At 38.5% G+C, this 17,090-nt stretch overlaps 1 protein-coding gene and 1 non-coding gene across 9 annotated transcripts in view; one reads left to right on the top strand and one right to left on the bottom strand.

The window, feature by feature from the left end:
- Gigyf2 (GRB10 interacting GYF protein 2) overlaps window positions 1-17,090 on the bottom strand; it is a 137,306-nt gene that overhangs the window by 38,075 nt on the left and 82,141 nt on the right. For 5 of the 8 annotated variants that reach the window (XM_085697113.2, XM_087905140.1, XM_087905144.1 and 2 more), the window contains 8 exons: window positions 14,999-15,216; window positions 14,750-14,912; window positions 14,494-14,670; window positions 9,986-10,182; window positions 8,965-9,124; window positions 4,534-4,700; window positions 1,800-1,891; window positions 588-695 (listed from right to left, as the gene is read on the bottom strand). In XM_085697113.2, coding sequence (XP_085553239.2) covers window positions 588-695; window positions 1,800-1,891; window positions 4,534-4,700; window positions 8,965-9,124; window positions 9,986-10,182; window positions 14,494-14,670; window positions 14,750-14,912; window positions 14,999-15,216 — 1,282 coding nt within the window. The remainder of the gene's footprint in view (window positions 1-587; window positions 696-1,799; window positions 1,892-4,533; window positions 4,701-8,964; window positions 9,125-9,985; window positions 10,183-14,493; window positions 14,671-14,749; window positions 14,913-14,998; window positions 15,217-17,090) is intronic. The other 3 variants (XM_085697125.2, XM_087905148.1, XM_087905132.1) reach the window with 2 other exon arrangements.
- LOC125396914 (U6 spliceosomal RNA) lies at window positions 6,085-6,194 on the top strand. Its single transcript, XR_007230941.2, has one exon. It is a non-coding gene; the product is annotated as a U6 spliceosomal RNA (small nuclear RNA).

Raw genomic sequence — 17,090 nt, 5'->3', positions numbered from 1 at the left:
CTAAGGTTCACATGAGATATGTGAAGGACTGATTAAGACAAACAGTACAACTTTGGAACAGCAACTGCTGAGACAACTTCAGGAGCTGAGGCAAGCACCCTGAATGAAAATCTGTAGTAGAAGGAATTTAAGAATGCCTTCATAATTGCTTTGTCCACAGATTAATGGCTTAATGATTTAGGAATTCAGTAAATCATGAACCTGTGATCAAATTTTTTTTTCCGATACCATGGGTAAAAGTGAAATTAAAATCCCAGGGTATATGACCTTTTGTTACAGGTTCCAAGTGTTATCATCACTCTTAGATTACGATTCAAAAGATTGCATACTCTATAGGTAAATGCTTTTTAACATATGTAAACCCTTCTAGCAAAGTAATTTTCAAGTCACACTATTTTTATATTTTATATATACATTTTATATATATTATATACTATATTATATATAATATATTATATACTATGTATGCTATAGTTTATATAGCACACACACACACACACACACACAGAGAGAGAGAGAGAGAGAGAGAGAGAGAGAGAGAGAGAGAGAGAGAGAGAGAGAATGTGACAAATGGAATGACCACCAACCTCATCTTCAGAGCTTGGAATTGCTGGAGAAGAACAGCCAACTGCTGTTGCTGTTGAGATGATAAAGCTGCTTTCTGCTGTTGAGCCAAAACCTGTGCATACTGTTGCCTTTAAAATTAAAAGAAAAAATTAAATAGACTTATCTACCCCATATATAAAATTCTGAAAGACAAAATCCAACTCATCTCTTCCCTAAACCACAATTAGAAATAACAATTAAATATATTTTATAATTCTATGTGCTAATAACCACAAGAAATTTTCTAATTCACTCCAGAGAAAACTCACACATGATGTTTCTGAAGGAGATACACACACACACACACACACACACACACGAAACAAATGATGTAATATATGCATACCATATATCACAAATGTCAATATGATCAGTACCAATCCTTTCCCAAATTGTGACAATAAGCAAACCTGAACACCTATTTCCAAATGAAGAACTCTGCAAAATAAAATCACTTCTACAAAGTCTCAAATTTTATGTTACAGCTTGGAAATTTTTAGGTAATGTCTTCCACCAACTCTCAAAGTTACAAACAGTAAATATCTTCAGGCTTGCAGCTGCAACTCCTCACTTCTGCCTTTATGATTTAATAGGAGTCACAGACAATCTATAAGCAGGTTAAGTCAGTGGTCCAATAATATTTGGCTTAAAAGAGGCAGCAGGCCACCAAGAAGACAGTGCCAACCAACCCATATACCAGCACAAATGTTATTTCTTTCCCCAGAGTCCAGTGCTCAGGAGACTAAGGCTGCAAAACATGAGTTTTGGGGCACTTAGGGCTACCCAGCTAAATCCTATCTCAACGACAACAAAATAAAGAGAGATAACAACTTTAGTGAACTGGTCATCACTCTACACCATTCTTAATGGCGTGATTTTTACTTCTTCCCACCTTCTCCTCTGTTTTTTCTTTGTGTCCCTAACAAAGTACTTAGTTCTTAGAATGTTTGTTGACTCTTTCCTCAGCAACTAAAGACCCTGAAAATCATAATTAAATATTATTTTCTGCAATCTTCCAGCACTTAAAAGGGTAAGACTGAAATTAGATGGACAGTGGGACACATGCCACTAAGCAGGCTACTCAAGTATCACAGAAGCCTTGAGCTCTCACTATAAAAGGTGAGACTTGGGAGCAGATTCTATCTCAGGCTCCTTTGGTGCTTCAGTGCATCCTACTGCATCACTGCTCTTACTGTATTAAGAACTGCTGGTACTGGAGGTGCTGCATTTGGTATAAGGCAGTGAGTTCCTGCTGTCTGGTCAGGCGTTCCTGGTCCAATTCTCCCTGAGTGTAGAAAAAAGAACCATGAAATAAACAGCATTGAGACGGTGTCACTGAGTATACACACCTAATAGCACAGTAAACCCCAGACCTTTAACTTCCTACTCCAACCTTTTGCCCTTCAAACACCTTAAAAACAAACAAACAAACAAAAAAACCTACCATCTTTAAAAACTAAACACTGCCACCTAGTGGAATAAGGTGGTTTCCAGCATAAGTCACATAAGGTCCTTATTCAGCACTGTCCACCACTACTTCAAGCTGAATGCCGAACAGTGTTATACAGAACTGTTATTGTAACTGAGAAATTACCCAGCACTCCAAATCTTAGTGGCTTGCTTTAAAGGTCATATAGAAATCAGAGAATAAGGACATTAAGGAAAAGAGTAAAATAACCTAACAGTTGATGGGATGGAAAGGAAATTCTCAGTAGCCACATGATCAGTTCATAAAACTAAGGTATAACTATCCTAAAATGTTGAAAATATGTGGGGAAAAAAAACCTCTGAGCAACTACTCCTTCAAATTAGGTGTTATGAATACACTGAAAGTTAGACAATACAGGCAGACAATTCCAGTAAGATGGCTAAAATTTTATAGTTTTATAAAGTTAAAAAGAGATAAAAAAATGTAAGATCTATAATAATAAGAATAAAAACCTATGATAACAGACTAAACCTAGGCAAATCATATATGAAGTTGTATTTTTCTTACATACGGATTATAGCCTGAAATAAAGTATCTGATACACAATGTGTTAGGGCAGGAAGCACCCTAAATTCAGAGACATCAGGAGTTAGGTACTAGTCAACATTTCACGTGGAACCCGGGTTTTAAGAACACTGCTTTATGAAGTCAGCTCTCTTATCAGTGCTACTTGAGGCAAAGGTAACAGCTAACAAGGAGGCAGAGTTTCCCAAAGGTTCCTGCTGAATGGGTACAGAGAGAGGCTTAAGAATAGCCTCATCTGAATAGGAAGAGATTGTGACTCCCAACAGACTGTGTTGGGAAACAGACAAGGAATAAGAGCATGCCAAGAACAAAGTGAGCAACTTTTATCTCCTGATACATGAAAGACACATCTCAACTTCAAAACACAAAATTAAGACTCAAACCTTGCCGTGTAAATTAAGTAATGATATACTACAATTGTTCTTCGGATTTAAAAGAAACAAGACTCAAACATGACATATGGATCATGGAAGAGAAAGCTGATGGCCAGTGATGGTCTGCCTAGATAATTCTTTAATGACAGAGGCTGTATCACATTCATCTTCACCTCTCAAAAGCCTACCATGAAGGTGTGACCAGTAGCCCTCAATATAGTTCAATAAATCAATGGTAGGTTACTGTAGACATTCAGTATTCACACTAAATTGAATATGATCATTTTTATCAATGGACAGCCACTATTCACTCTAATTTAAGACATATAAAGCCTACATAAACAAACACCTAAAGACCTCCACTAGCAAAGGCCAGGCTCAAGAGAAAATATTTCCCAGCTAAAGGTTTAGGCCCTCAAAATTTCCTAACACACCAGTGGCTCTTATTTTAGGATAAGCCTCAAATGTAAGAAGTTGTATGAAAATAAGACAGAAATGGAGGTGAGATACATGGAGGCAGAATGCTGTACACATAATAAATAAATAAAATTTAAAAAAAAAATGGAGGTGTGGTGTGGAAGAATTGTCTGTATTCTGTCAATCATGTTTTAAATAAACACTGATTGGCCAGGCAGGAAGTATAGGTGGGTCAACCAGACAGGAAGTAGAGGTGGGGTGATGAGAACAGGCGTGTTCTGGGAAGCAGAAAGCTCCCTCAGCAGTTCTGCCCAGACCACCAGAAGCAAGTTGTGAGCTGCCCCGCTGAGAAAGGTACCAAGCCATGTGGCTAACACAGATAAGAATAATGGGTCAATATAAGCTACAAGAGCTAATAAGTATCCTGAGCTAATGGGCCAATCAGTTTTATAACTTATGGAGATCTCTGTGTGATTTTCTTTGGGGCTTGCTGGCTGTGGGGAACTGGGCAGAACATAAACCCCAACAAGCAGGCCCCTTTATGTTACAGAGGTGAGAGGAAAAGAATGTGCATTCTGAAAAAAGATATTAAGGAATTCACAGAGGCCAACCACAATGAAACGCAGAAGATAAAAGCTCTGAAATGAGTTTTGAAAGGGAAGCAGCCAGATCATAAAGGGCCTAGTAGTCAGGATAAGAGAGTAGTCTCATTCTTTACTGGCTAGAAAAACCACAGATAGATTTTGTATAGTGTATATAATGCACGTACACAAATGCACAATAAGTGCTGAAATGGTCATTACTGTTCAGGATATAACTCTCCCATTCAAAAGTGGCCATTATCATTTCAATTTCCTTCTATGAAAATACTAGGTTGGGTATAACAGCTCATGCCTATAATCATAGCAACTCAACAGAACCAGGAAGACCACCAAGTTTGAGGCCAACCTGGTCTGCAAAACAAGTTCCAGGCCAGCCTGTAGCAAGACCCTGTCTCAAAAGAAAAGAGAAAGAGAAAACTACCATTTTTATCTCCTTCACCGCAACCCTGGGTTGTCATTCAAAGAGAAACAAGTACTTCTGAATCTATTATGTATCCCAGGCCATCAGGAAGATACTCACCATATGAGGAGGAGGAGCTGGGCCTGGAGAGAAAGGAACCCTTCCCCACATTTTCATGATATCACCAAGAGGCTGGAAGCTTTCATCACATGCTCTCTTCACAAGCAAAGACATAGTAAAATAGCCTGCCTGAAACCATTCAGCCATCTCCTGATTGTTAAAGGGACCTAAACACAAGAGCAGTAAGAATCTGGTCAGGTTCAAAGAAAAATATATTCCCTGAGTCTCATGTTCATACAAACTTTTATAGTAGCTTACTTCAGAAAGTGACAAATAGTTTTGTATTCAATACAGCAAAAATAAAATTTTGAAATACACAGTGCTTTGTCTATTTCACAGCAAATGCTCTGCTGCTGAGCTTCATCCTTGACCAAGCTTCACTTTTACACATCCTAAATTGTCATCAATGCTTTAATGACTGTAAGCAGCACAACTGTCTCACCCTCTGAAATATTCCTTCATCAGAAAACTGAGAAATGTATACAGAAGAGCAGATAAACACTTGTGGACTTTGCATCACTGAGGTGTAGAGAATATAAATGTTCAGTGCTAAACACAGTCTCAAATTTTTGTTATGTTCTGCTGGAGATTAGTGATTGCAGGATAAAAAATAATATAAAATATAAGCAATAATCAACTGAATTAGGGCAAATTATAACTTATTTACCCAACAAGACTAAATCTGGCCTTGAGAAAAAAAATTGCATTCTTTAATCGAGTACTTTAAACATAAAAATTTACAGAGCAGGGGCTGGAGAGATGGCTCAGAGGTTAAGAGCACTGCCTGCTCTTCCAAAGGTCCTGAGTTCAATTCCCAGCAACCACATGGTGGCTCACAACCATCGGTAATGGAGTCTGGTGCCCTCTTCTGGCCTGCAGACATACACACAGACAGAATATTGTATACAAAATAAATAAATAAATATTTTAAAAAATTTACAGAACATATATACCAATTCAATGTTTGAATTACGCATTAAGAAATGTTTTTTTAAACGTGAATGGGTGTTTTCCTTGCACAAATGTCTGTGCACCACCTGTGGCCAGGTGTCCATAGAGGCCAGAAGAGGGTGTGAGATCCCCTAGAACTTAAGTCAAGCTTGGATCCTCTGGAAGAGTAGTGAGTACTCTTAACTATGAGTCATTTATCTAGTAGTCATCTCTAAACTGTTAATTAAAATCATGTATATATGTTCTTTAACCACCACAGAACCAAGATATAAATCAACAATACAATACTAACAGAAAAATTCCTAGCTTAAAAGCTAAAAACACTTCCAAATAATTCATGGGCAAAAACGGTATGCGTGAGAGCATGTACATTCCACATACTCTTAAGTATAAATCATAACTAAATTAATTCCTGGAATACAAAGTTGATTCATTCAAATTATGAAAATTCACCAATAAGCTGAATATAGTGGTGCATGTCTTTCATCTCAATACTTGGTAGGAAGGGAATGCCAGTATTTTATACCACATTACGTGTGGCATATAATTATTTCAGCTCGTCCAGAAATGTTTAACACCCTTTAATATTAAGGAGGGTGGGTACATGTTTCGGCAGTGCATAAACTAAAACAACTGCAATGATACCAAGATGACTAGCACAGTCCCTGCACAATGATGGCACCCAAATTTGTAAAGTGTTCTATATTTATTCTGGCTTTCATATATGCCAAAATAATTGAAATAAACAGCACCAAAAAGAAAAAGATTTTAAGAGGGGGGAGGGGAGAGCCTGGTAAACATGCTTACCACTAAGTCTAACAATCTGAATAAGATTTCTGGGAACTAAAACTGGAAAAGACACAATGCTTGCAAGTTGTCTCTGACTTACATACCACATGTATGTATGTCTATACATCTACACACACATAGGTTCAGCAGTTAAAAAGCACTCACTGTTCTGGCAACAGAACCCACACGGCAGCTTACAAACACCTGTACCTCCATAGAGGCAGCGAGGATTGACACCTCTGGCCTCTGTAGGCACCTGCATAGATGTGCATATAGACCCCACTCTGCGTGCGTGCACACACACACACACACACACACACAATTAAAAATAATAAAAAGAAAAAAATTACAAGATATGTAAGATGACTAGGGCAAGCAAGATGGCTCAGTAAACACAGGCACCTACCACATAAACCTAGTGACATGAGTTCTACCCTAGGAACCCATGAAAAGGTGGAATGAGAGAACCAACTCTACAGAGTTGTTCTCTGACCTCACACATCGTGCAAATATATAATCAGTGAGAATAAATAATAAGCTTTATAAAAGATAAGGATCTACCCCCAGATATACACAACCATGCCTAATAGAATGATTTTTGTCAATTGGCTTTATTATTTCTAGCTACTTGGGAAGACTGGGGCAGGGGCCTTCAGCCCAGAAGTGTGAAATCACTATGTGTAACACAACAAGACATTATCTCAAAGAGGATGAAGGAGGCTGAAAAAGAGGAAATCTCTATTAGACACAAAAGCACAGGTAAAGATGCTCAACAAAGCAATCAGAACTACAAAACAATCCAGGTCTGGGGGAGGACATTCAAAATCCCAGAACTCTTAAAGCTAAGTCAGGAGAATTAAGAATTGGAGGACACCCTGGGTTATACAACAAGACACCTTCTGTCAAAAAAACAAACAACAAAAACCTTACATACAACTGAATATCCTAGTAACTACAAAAATAATAATAAAAGCTAGCAATGATGTAGACAAATTAGAATCTGTGTACCTTTGGTTAGAACATAAAACAGCACTTGGGAGGCAGAGACAGGCAGATGGCCAGCCTGGTCTGCAGAATGGGTTCAGGACAGGCACCAAAGCTACACAGAGAAACCCTAACAAGAAGAACCAAAAAAGAACATAAAATAGTACAGAAGCTGTGGAAACAGTTAAAACTCATTTCCATATAATCTAGAAGCAGGTGTGGTAGAACATGTCTAAAATGCTAACATTCAGGAGGCCGAGAGATAGCAGCTCCCAGGATTTATCTGAGCTACACATGGAGACCCTGAACAACAGTAAAGTATCATACACTTGCTAGAATGATTTTAAAACAAAGAAAAACCCACAAAATTTATTATCAAACTCTGGTACAGATACAAGGAAACAATAATGTCATTAGAGGGCATATAGAATTGTTTAGTCACTCTGGAATTAAAAAACTTAAGATGCAACTGCCATAGTACTTGCATTTCTGATCACTTATACTGAAGGTATGATATACTTTCACATACTGCACATAAATGTTTACAGCAGTTTTATTTGAAGCAGTCAAAAAAATTGAACCACCCAAATGTCCTTCCTCAGATGAATGGCTAAACAAACTATCATAAATTGACATCATTCACTATGACTCAGTAATACAAGGAAACAAAGTATGACTTTCCAAGCCACCTGCATGAATCTCCAGGGATTATACTAAACAGCGCCATCACCACCATTCTATGCTGTATGAGTCTACTTACATAACATTCCTAAAATGATAAAACATAAAAATGTAAAACAGATTGGTGCTTACCACATATTAACAAAGCAGTGTGGAAACGAAGTATGCTTTGCTATAAAAGGGAAACAATGCTGCTAAAATGCAAAGATTCTGAATCTCAACTGTCAACACCCAGATGTTCTGCCACTGAGAAAAATTGGATGAAGTACAATTTCATGTGAAACTACAATTATCCCAAATAAAACGAATTTATTAAAATGCACGTATGTACAAAGTGCTGTTCTGAGGTATCTTAACATTATACTTGGATGTTAACAATGAACAAATATAAACAGAGTAACTCCTATGGAAGAGAATAAGGCAGGGAAAGAGAACTAGAAGTAGGAGATGTTAACATGCTGGAGGCCTCAAAGGACATATTCAGTAAGTGTTGTGCTAAAACTGACATTAACATACCAACAACCAACTCAGGCTCTAACAATTTTAAAAACAGAAATAAATCTATATAGACTTTTCACAGCATTCTCTCCTCTTATCTAACTCATTCAAATCGTTTAAGGGATTCATTTGTAATACATGCAATCTTTTCTTAGTCATTTTAGTAATTCTCTGTTGTTTATATATGGCAGGTCTACATCAACAAATCAGTCAAGGTTCTCCAAAACTGCTGCCATCATTTTCTGTTGGTCTAGGTATCAAAGCACAGAGAATCATTACCTGCCTCTTACCCAGCTGGGATGTGTGGAGCTCAGATAATGCACAAAGCATATGCTGACAATGTTGTCATTTTGGTCATCACTCTCTACTTGTGTTTATTTTCCTATGTGATTTTCTTTGTATTTAGAAAGAAACTCTGTTGACTTTCTTTTCTATTATGCAAACAAACATTAAACAAATACCCCTTCTCAGGAGGTTCTGAAAGTGACATAGATACTTCAGTACTTAAAGTGAAAATGGGCTGTTTACCTTGGATTTCCCCCTGAGGGTCTTTGTAATACCACTTTTGCATTGCTTCGTGGATCAGTGGAATCGACACTCCTTTAGCTCTGTGCTCTTGCAGTTTTGATGTCAATCTTTCATCATCTAGTGCACTGTCTTGGAGATAAGCCACCATCTTCTCAGCTTGCTAGTAACAGAAGATAAAAGGATTCAGGGAACAAATGATCTCGAATTAATATTATAAGGCTAGTAATAATGATCATTGTTTTTGAACTACTTAATTTATGAAAGACATTATGCAACGAAAAAAACCATTAACAACCTAAGCCCATCTTAGAAAAGAAAAAAATATATAGATCAAAGATACAAAATAAACCAACTAGATTGAAATACAAACTGGTATGGATCAAAGCCTACGCTTCAAATAAAGGTTTAAAATAAGCTGTTGTCCCATTCTAGATTGTTTTCACAAACCTTCATGTCTGTGTAGAGATGTTAAGAGAATAAAAGGCTCAATTAATACAATTACAAATAAATTACAAGTTTCACTAACACATCAACTAACCCTTCCTTCTACATTGCCTGTCTCTAACCACACCAACCTGAAGGAAAGAGAAGTTCTTCTACAGAAAATCAACTCATGTGTTGTTATACACAATCTTCAGGAAACACGGACGTGAATAAGAATGTTAACTAAAATCCTGCGGCTTTTAACCATTATTCCTGCTGTACTTGAAGTAAAGAACACAAAACACACAGGAACCATCCACAGCTGCTTGTATTCACCATTTTTAGCATTCCATTAATGTCCAAAAAGAAAAGAAAAGAAAACAGCTAAGGGCAATCGCAGAAGAGCAAAAAATAACCTGACATAATGACTACTACATAGCAGAAACTTAAAAGCATGAAATGATCTGAAAGACAATTACTCACACAAACATTAAATAACCAAACAACTTTTCCAGTACTTAAGACCTAGTGTATAAAACTTCTGCATTGGGATATACATGGAAGTTTGAGAGGAGAGGATAAAGTAACCTGATTTCACCTGTTCCAAGTGTTTGAGCCCCTCTTCATCATCTGGCTCTGTGGAAACACTGCCCATACCAGGAGCCTCAATGGCTGCTGTCTCAACTGGCCGTGAGGCAGAAGTAGGAGTGGGAACAGGAGGTGGAAGAATGACGAGAGGAGAGGCTGTATCTGGAGGAAGCTGTGTTGAGGGTTGCTGGGAGGCAGGCACTGTTTCTAAAGGGAAAGAATGTAGAATAATGAATGTTCTTATAAATGTGGAGACATCTTAAGGTTAATTCTACATTAAAAAGTGGAACAGTCTACTGTACAGGCCTGACTGATTTGTCGACTCTGAAGCTACTTCCTATGGAAAAATGTAGTATATGTCCCTAGAATGACGTTTAAAAGTCCATAAAGCTTCTCTCTCGCAATGTCACTATAACATCTAGCCAATAATTAGTGGTATCAATCAATCTACTCCATTCAGAAAGAGCAGGCCTCTAAATAGTAAAGATTAAGATACTCTAAGCTTTTCAAAGACATGTCATCTCATCAAAATGTGTAAGGAAAACCCCTGTAATAATCTTAAGTACCTGTCTCAAGTGGTAATATAGTGTAGGTTTTAAGAGTCTTACTACTTTGTTTCCTCTTTTTTGGGGGGGAAGGGGGCGGAGGCGGAGGGGAGCTTTTTGGAACTCACTCTGTAGACTAGGCTGGGCTTAACTCAGACATCCACCTCTCTCTACCTCCTGAGTTGCCAGGATGCTGAAATTAAAAGAGTGAGCTACCACTGCGGTTTAAATATATTTCTTTTCTCTCTCTCTCACCCACTCCCCCCCTTTAATTTTATATGCACTGGTGTTCTGCTTGCATGTTCTGTGCGAAGGTGTCAGATGCCCTGGAAGTGGAGTTACAAACAGTTGTGAGCTACCATATGGGTACTGGGATTTGAGCCCAGGTCCTCTGGAAGAGCAGCCAGTGCTTTGAGTGGCTAAGCCATCTCTCTAGCCCTTGCCAAGATTGCTAGTTAAAACCTCTCAGTATGGAGGCTCCTAAAACAAATGTGGAAGACGGTATAACTAGGTCAAATTGCAGTTTCTCCTTTAAAACCTTGGCTGTTCAATTACAAAGAGCCTCTTCAAATGCTTGCTCCCCTCAAGCATTGCCAAATTTTTCTTAAGTTCAGGCTATACATGCTGCCTCTCTTGTGTGACCACCACCTACACCTGATAGACAGGACTTCTATTTACCCCTTCTCATCAGTAAAGCACCCTGTCAAAGACACACAGTGACACAAAACTGCTAGGTTCAATGATTTTCCCTTGCCATCATTAGATAATATGGAGCAACAGACATTATTGATCCCAATTCGAGGCTTGAACAATCCATCTCCTTCCTGTACTTGTAGGCTATACTTTTGCCTCTCAAGAAATTCTCTGGCTCTCACACCTAAAACTAAGAATTACTCAAGCTTCTGTTTTCGGTTCTCTCTTTTCCTCGCCCCTACAAATTGTATGGTTTTGTCATTGTGCTCTTCATTTTATGGCCTCTATCTCTCCATCCTCCTAATTACCAACTGCTGGGATTACAGGCCTGTGTCACGACAATGGACCCAGCTAGAACTTTAGATCCTTACTATCTCCCTGGCTCTAAACTGCTCCCATCCAGCTATAGTCCTCTCATTTACAACTTTTTCAGGTCAACTCTCATTCTTCTTCATGCTTCACAGCGAATGTTCTAAACAGAATTTAAACATTCCTCTCTCAAATGAGCTCTTCGACTTCTATTTTTTTTTTCTGGTAACTAAATGTCTGAGCTACCATGATGGATAATCAATAACTAAGTTTGTCAATTTTTGACTAAAATCTCATCTGCCACTACCTCAATCTACAAGTGCACTGCCTACTACCTCACTGTGTCTAGTCAGAAGTTCGAATCACATAGTAGCCCATGTGTCTGGACACCCTACATAAAGCTATCAAATCTAAGTTCCAACCATGTTTTCTACCAACCTTAAGCACACATGGTACCTATTTTTTTTTTTAAAGGGAGAGCGGGTGACCTGAGCAAAATGGCTCAGTGGTTTGGGGGTACATGCTAAGTAAACTTGACAGACTGAGCTCAATTTCCAGAACCTCTAAGGTAGAACAGGAGAAGAAACTCTTAGAAGCTGGTTTCTAAATTCTACTTGTAGGTACATATGTGCATGCAACATGTAAACATACCAATGTGGGGGTGGGAGGGAATAAATGTAATAAATAAAACTGTTTCTTGCCCAATTATACAATCAGTCTTATTTTCTCACTGTACTTTCATTGTTCTACAATGTAGTCCTGGTACTACAACATTCTCTCAATTGATCCAGCTTTATCTATACCTCCAAATTCTACATTCTATTTCAAGGTCGTCTTTTAAGACTACCTAGCTCCTAAACCATCCCAAGAGCCTGCGAACAGTAAAGTTTTATTTTTGCTCTAGGTCTTAATAGGCACACAATTTAACTCCAGATCCCCCCCCAAAAAAAATTCTAGAATGATAACCTTTAATACACACTTAGTAAGAATTCTCAAAATATACATATCAAGACTCTGCGAATTTCTTGAATAAGATTTTTGATCTACTCTTAGGCACAAAACACCAAGAAACAACTATTATGAATCAAAGAGGTCTCAAGAGACGAAAATCTTTCTCCCAGATGAAAAGTTATGAGCAGACAGCTGCTCATTTTTCTTTAGGGATGTGACTACTCAGACTGTGCATGCTCCAGAGGATGGCTTCACATACCTATGCAGATGGGCAGACCTATCTGGTCTTAGTGAGTTATTTAAAGGGGGGACGGGGAGGGAGGAGAGGCTTGTGGTATGGCAGAGAGGGAGATGTGTTAGGAAGGTCCAGAGAAAATTGGAGTGGGTTGGAGGGCAAGAGATTTACACAGGATCAAAATACATTTGTGTGTGTGTGTGTGTGTGTGTGTGTGTATGAAATTGTCAAAGAAAATATTTAAGAAAAAAAAAAAGAGGTCGAAGTCCCACAGCACAGATACACAGATGCAAGTGTTTCTCAATTTGTTCAAGACACAAAAGACTGAAAAAAATTATTTTTGTTTTTCAAGACAGGCTTTCTCTGTGTAGCTCTGGCTGTCCTGGAACTCACTCTGTAAAGCAGCCTGGCCTAGATCCAACTGCCTCTGTCTCCCAGTGCTGGCATTAAAGGCATATATCACTGCCACCCAGCCTGAAAGTAAATTTTTGGTTCAGATCTTCAATACATTAGTCTCGGGGTGGGAGGATAGAAATACAACTCAATCTTTACAATATAATTTTGTTAGGTGTATACCATATAACATTGTTATCTTAACCACATAACAGTACTGCTTTCTACGAAACAGAAGACAACAACCTAACTAGGAGGGAATAAAGTTTCAGCTATACAGAGAAGCACAAACAGAAAAAACAAAACAAAACAGCACAAATCAAGGCCAAAAACACTTTTAGGATGGTGAGCACAATGTGGGGGAGATAAAAGAGCTGATGTTGAAACTACAAGGGAGTCATATGATAGATAGGTCCATGTCTAGCAGGCCATGTTACCAAGGGCAGACTCTTGTGACAGAGTCCTTCAATATCAGCCATTGCAATACAATATTTAAGTATTTGCACGGATAATCAAAGAAATACACAATAGTGTTTTTAAGATGTATGAGTGATTCAAATAAATATAGTTAACACTATAGATGATGTGTAAAGACTTGTTTTCTAGCAAAGGTGAAGATCAACTTCCACACTGACCCAGGTCCTCCTCCTGCTTCCTTGTGACAATGGTATTTTTCTGTGAGGTTGAATATATGACACTAGATGGAAGGCAACCATCTGCTATGGGAATCCAACAAATATAGAGGATACCAAACAAATGTACAAATGGAGTCAAGATAGCTACATCACCTTAGGAACTGAGGTGCTCATCTCCATTCTTACAAACTTTAGCCCTGTTTCCATAAATTTTGAGATCTGGAGACATGAGGAAAGTAACATCTGACTGCATTTACTGGCAATGATACTTATTCCAATCACTGATCCCCTAAAAACAGTTCCATGGTGTTGGTGGAGGCTGTTCATTCGTTTCCCGGCTGCCCAGAATCCCCAAGTAACACACAGAAACTGTATTAATTAAATCACTGCTTAGCCTTTTAGCTTTAACTTCTTATTGGCTAGTTCTTACATCCTAAGCTAACCCATTCCTATTATTTTACATTTTATCATGAAGGTTGTGGCCTACCGGCAAGGTTCCAGCCAACAGCTTGGCATCTTTCTCCTCTGGCAGCATGACTTCTCACTGACTCTGCATACTTTCTTCTCCTCTATCTGCTTGGAACTCCCTCCCGCCTTACCCTATTCTGCTAGGCCACTGGCTGAAACAGCTTTATTCGTTAACCAATAAAAGCAACACACAGAAGAACTTCCCACACCACTTAAGTAAAAGGTGTCACACCAGTTACCATTGGTCTCAGCAAAATCACATTTTAGGTCTACTTTCACAAATACATACCATCCCCACTGCTGGGCACCTTAACTGGGAGAATAGTTTCTGTCCTCTCTTCATCAGGTTTTTCCATTTGTTCAGCTTTGGGTTCATCTTTCCTCTCCACCTGTGGTGCTTCTTGAGGCTCATGATCTGAAGGGGTACCTGGTCTAGCCAATGTTTGAGGTGCTTCCTCGTTAGCTTCTGGGACACAAAGCCATAGTAAGTGAATTCGGGGAAGTTTTTGTGTAAGTGGAATTCAGTAAGACAAAATGGGCCTTACCAGCTCCTGCTCTGTCTGTTTTTTCTCCCTCTTTCCGATTTGCCTTATCAGGTTCTTTGGCCTCTTCATTATGGCTGCTGTCAGAGTCAGAGCGCTCTTCTCCCTCCTCCACAGGCCTAAATTCCATTTCCTGCTCTTCAGGAATAGGTTCTTTCTGCACTTTCTGTAGCAAGAAAGTAAATTCAAAGGTTAACAGCATATCTGGCTTTGGTGTAAGGCCTGTCATGGTATTTAAAACAAATTTCTTACTTTTAGAGAGAGGAATGCTCCAGAGGAGTCAAATGTGCCCATTTCTTCTTCAGCGTCCTCTAAACACCATTCCGGCAAGCTATCCCTGTCATCATCTATGCTCCCACTACCAGAGCGCACCCTTCGGTAACCCCGCTCATCATCTCGATCTCGAAAATCAAACTCAAACCTCCGGCGACGTTCCATGTGTTCCCTCCAGCCTGTAGAACGAGGGCCATCTGAGTTGAGAAGGACAGAAACCTTAGGAAAGGTTTATGACAGTATTTGAAAAAGAAAATAATGGTTATGAAATAAAGAAGACAATGACAACTAAGAACAAATTCTAATAGATCATCCTTCTAAAGAAAAAAATCAGGAGAACTGAGCTCAGATCATTTACCATCACTAAGTGGCAACAGTATTTACCTTCAAAGTTTGTGGCATATTACAAAGCAAAGCTTTAAAAAATAAATTTAGAACAAAGCACACTGAAAGGATACTATATTCAAAATATGCACTCTGAATAATTAGGTAATCCAGTGAGCACTGATTAATTACTTGTATGGCCCACTCCTAGCCAAGACTTAGAGCACTTAGAGCACTGGCTGTCTTTCTGAATTAAAGTTCATGTCCTCTCTTTGGTAGGTATTAAAGCTGAACCTTTCCTCTTAGAAAAATATTATTCTGAATTATAACAACTCCTGTGTCAACTCATAATATCAAACTCACTGTACCTAATTACTAGTGTTAAATTTCTTGCTTATAATTCTGACTTACTACAACAACAACAACAACAACAAATTCATGAAATTTCGGCACTGGTAGGTAATGATGCCTGAGATTTTATATGGCAAATCTCCCAGCACAGGGGCAGAGCAGAGTTGCCCAGCTCTGCATCCTCGGTTGCTTACCCACAGCAGCGTACTTCCTCCCTTCAGCTTTGCTCTGTTCTTACTTCTCCCTGTCTAACAGCCCCAGGGGCATTCCTGAATCCACCCCAGCATACTTTTTACTGAATCTACTTTCCAAAAGAAAAAAAGCCTGCCCAGTCAAGGTACTTTTCTAAAACAAAAGTACTCTTTTAAGAGGAAAAGGGAACTTCTTGCTACATCTGTCCAATCCACATCTAAGAGTCCCAAAAGAAAGGTGGTTTTTATGAATGTTCTGTCTTGACTCTCAGGGAAAAAACGAGGCCAAAATGAAATGCTCTTACTCCTGAGGCCAAATTTGCTAAAAGAAAACAATCTAAAAAATACTGTGGAATGGGAATGGAGGGGGGAAAATACTGTGGAAAAAATTAAGATGTCAAAAACAAGACATTAAATACAGAACTTAAGTTCAAAAAAGAACAGATACTTCCATAGGTAAAACATTTATTACCTGCTGAGAGTACAGAATTTTACATATGCTTTGTTTAAATGTAAGGCTAGAGCCATCACTCAAAAGGAGTCTTCATGATCAAATGTTAGATTCCAGAGTCGGCTGTCCACTGCTATCATGTCTAAACAGTCTAAGTATGCACACTGATAGGAATCTATCCTTCTAGGCACTCAGCTCCTGTTTCCCTCTTACTGAGTTTCCTAAGTTCATCTCCCAGAGTGGAGGCTTCCCTGTCCTCTGAGCCCTATCTCCAGCTATATCCAGCTGTGAGACCCGCTCTAATAAAACTACATCCCATACGTTGTCTTACCAAGAGTTAGTAAAATTTTACTCATGAAACTAAATGTAGCAAGTGAGGCAGACAACTTACTAAGGCTGACCATAGCTTTATATGGGATTTACATCTAGAATAAAGTGAGAAATTTTCAGAAGATAAATCAATCTAAAATATTATACTGAAAATTACTCTAATTCTAATAAAAGATTATAATCTAAGAGGTGGAAATTAACTTATAACAACTAACTAATAAGGCTAGATTTTCAAATATGTCAGGTTCAAAAGTAAAACATATTCACAAAAAAAAAAAAAGGAGTTTTCTCCAGATCTCTTTTATCTTTATCCCAGAAAACATCTTTTAAAAATACATGAACAAGGTGGGGCAGAAGTAGATTGGGAGGCTGACAATAAAACAAATGAAGAACGATTTAGAAAACAGGGAAAACATTGTATGAC

The sequence above is a fragment of the Myodes glareolus genome, chromosome 1, assembly GCF_982192425.1.
Source record: "Myodes glareolus chromosome 1, mMyoGla1.1, whole genome shotgun sequence".
NCBI classification, from domain to species: Eukaryota; Metazoa; Chordata; class Mammalia; order Rodentia; family Cricetidae; genus Myodes; species Myodes glareolus.
The sequence above is the reverse complement of the archived record's forward strand: the minus strand, read 5'-3'. Positions and strand labels throughout refer to the sequence as shown.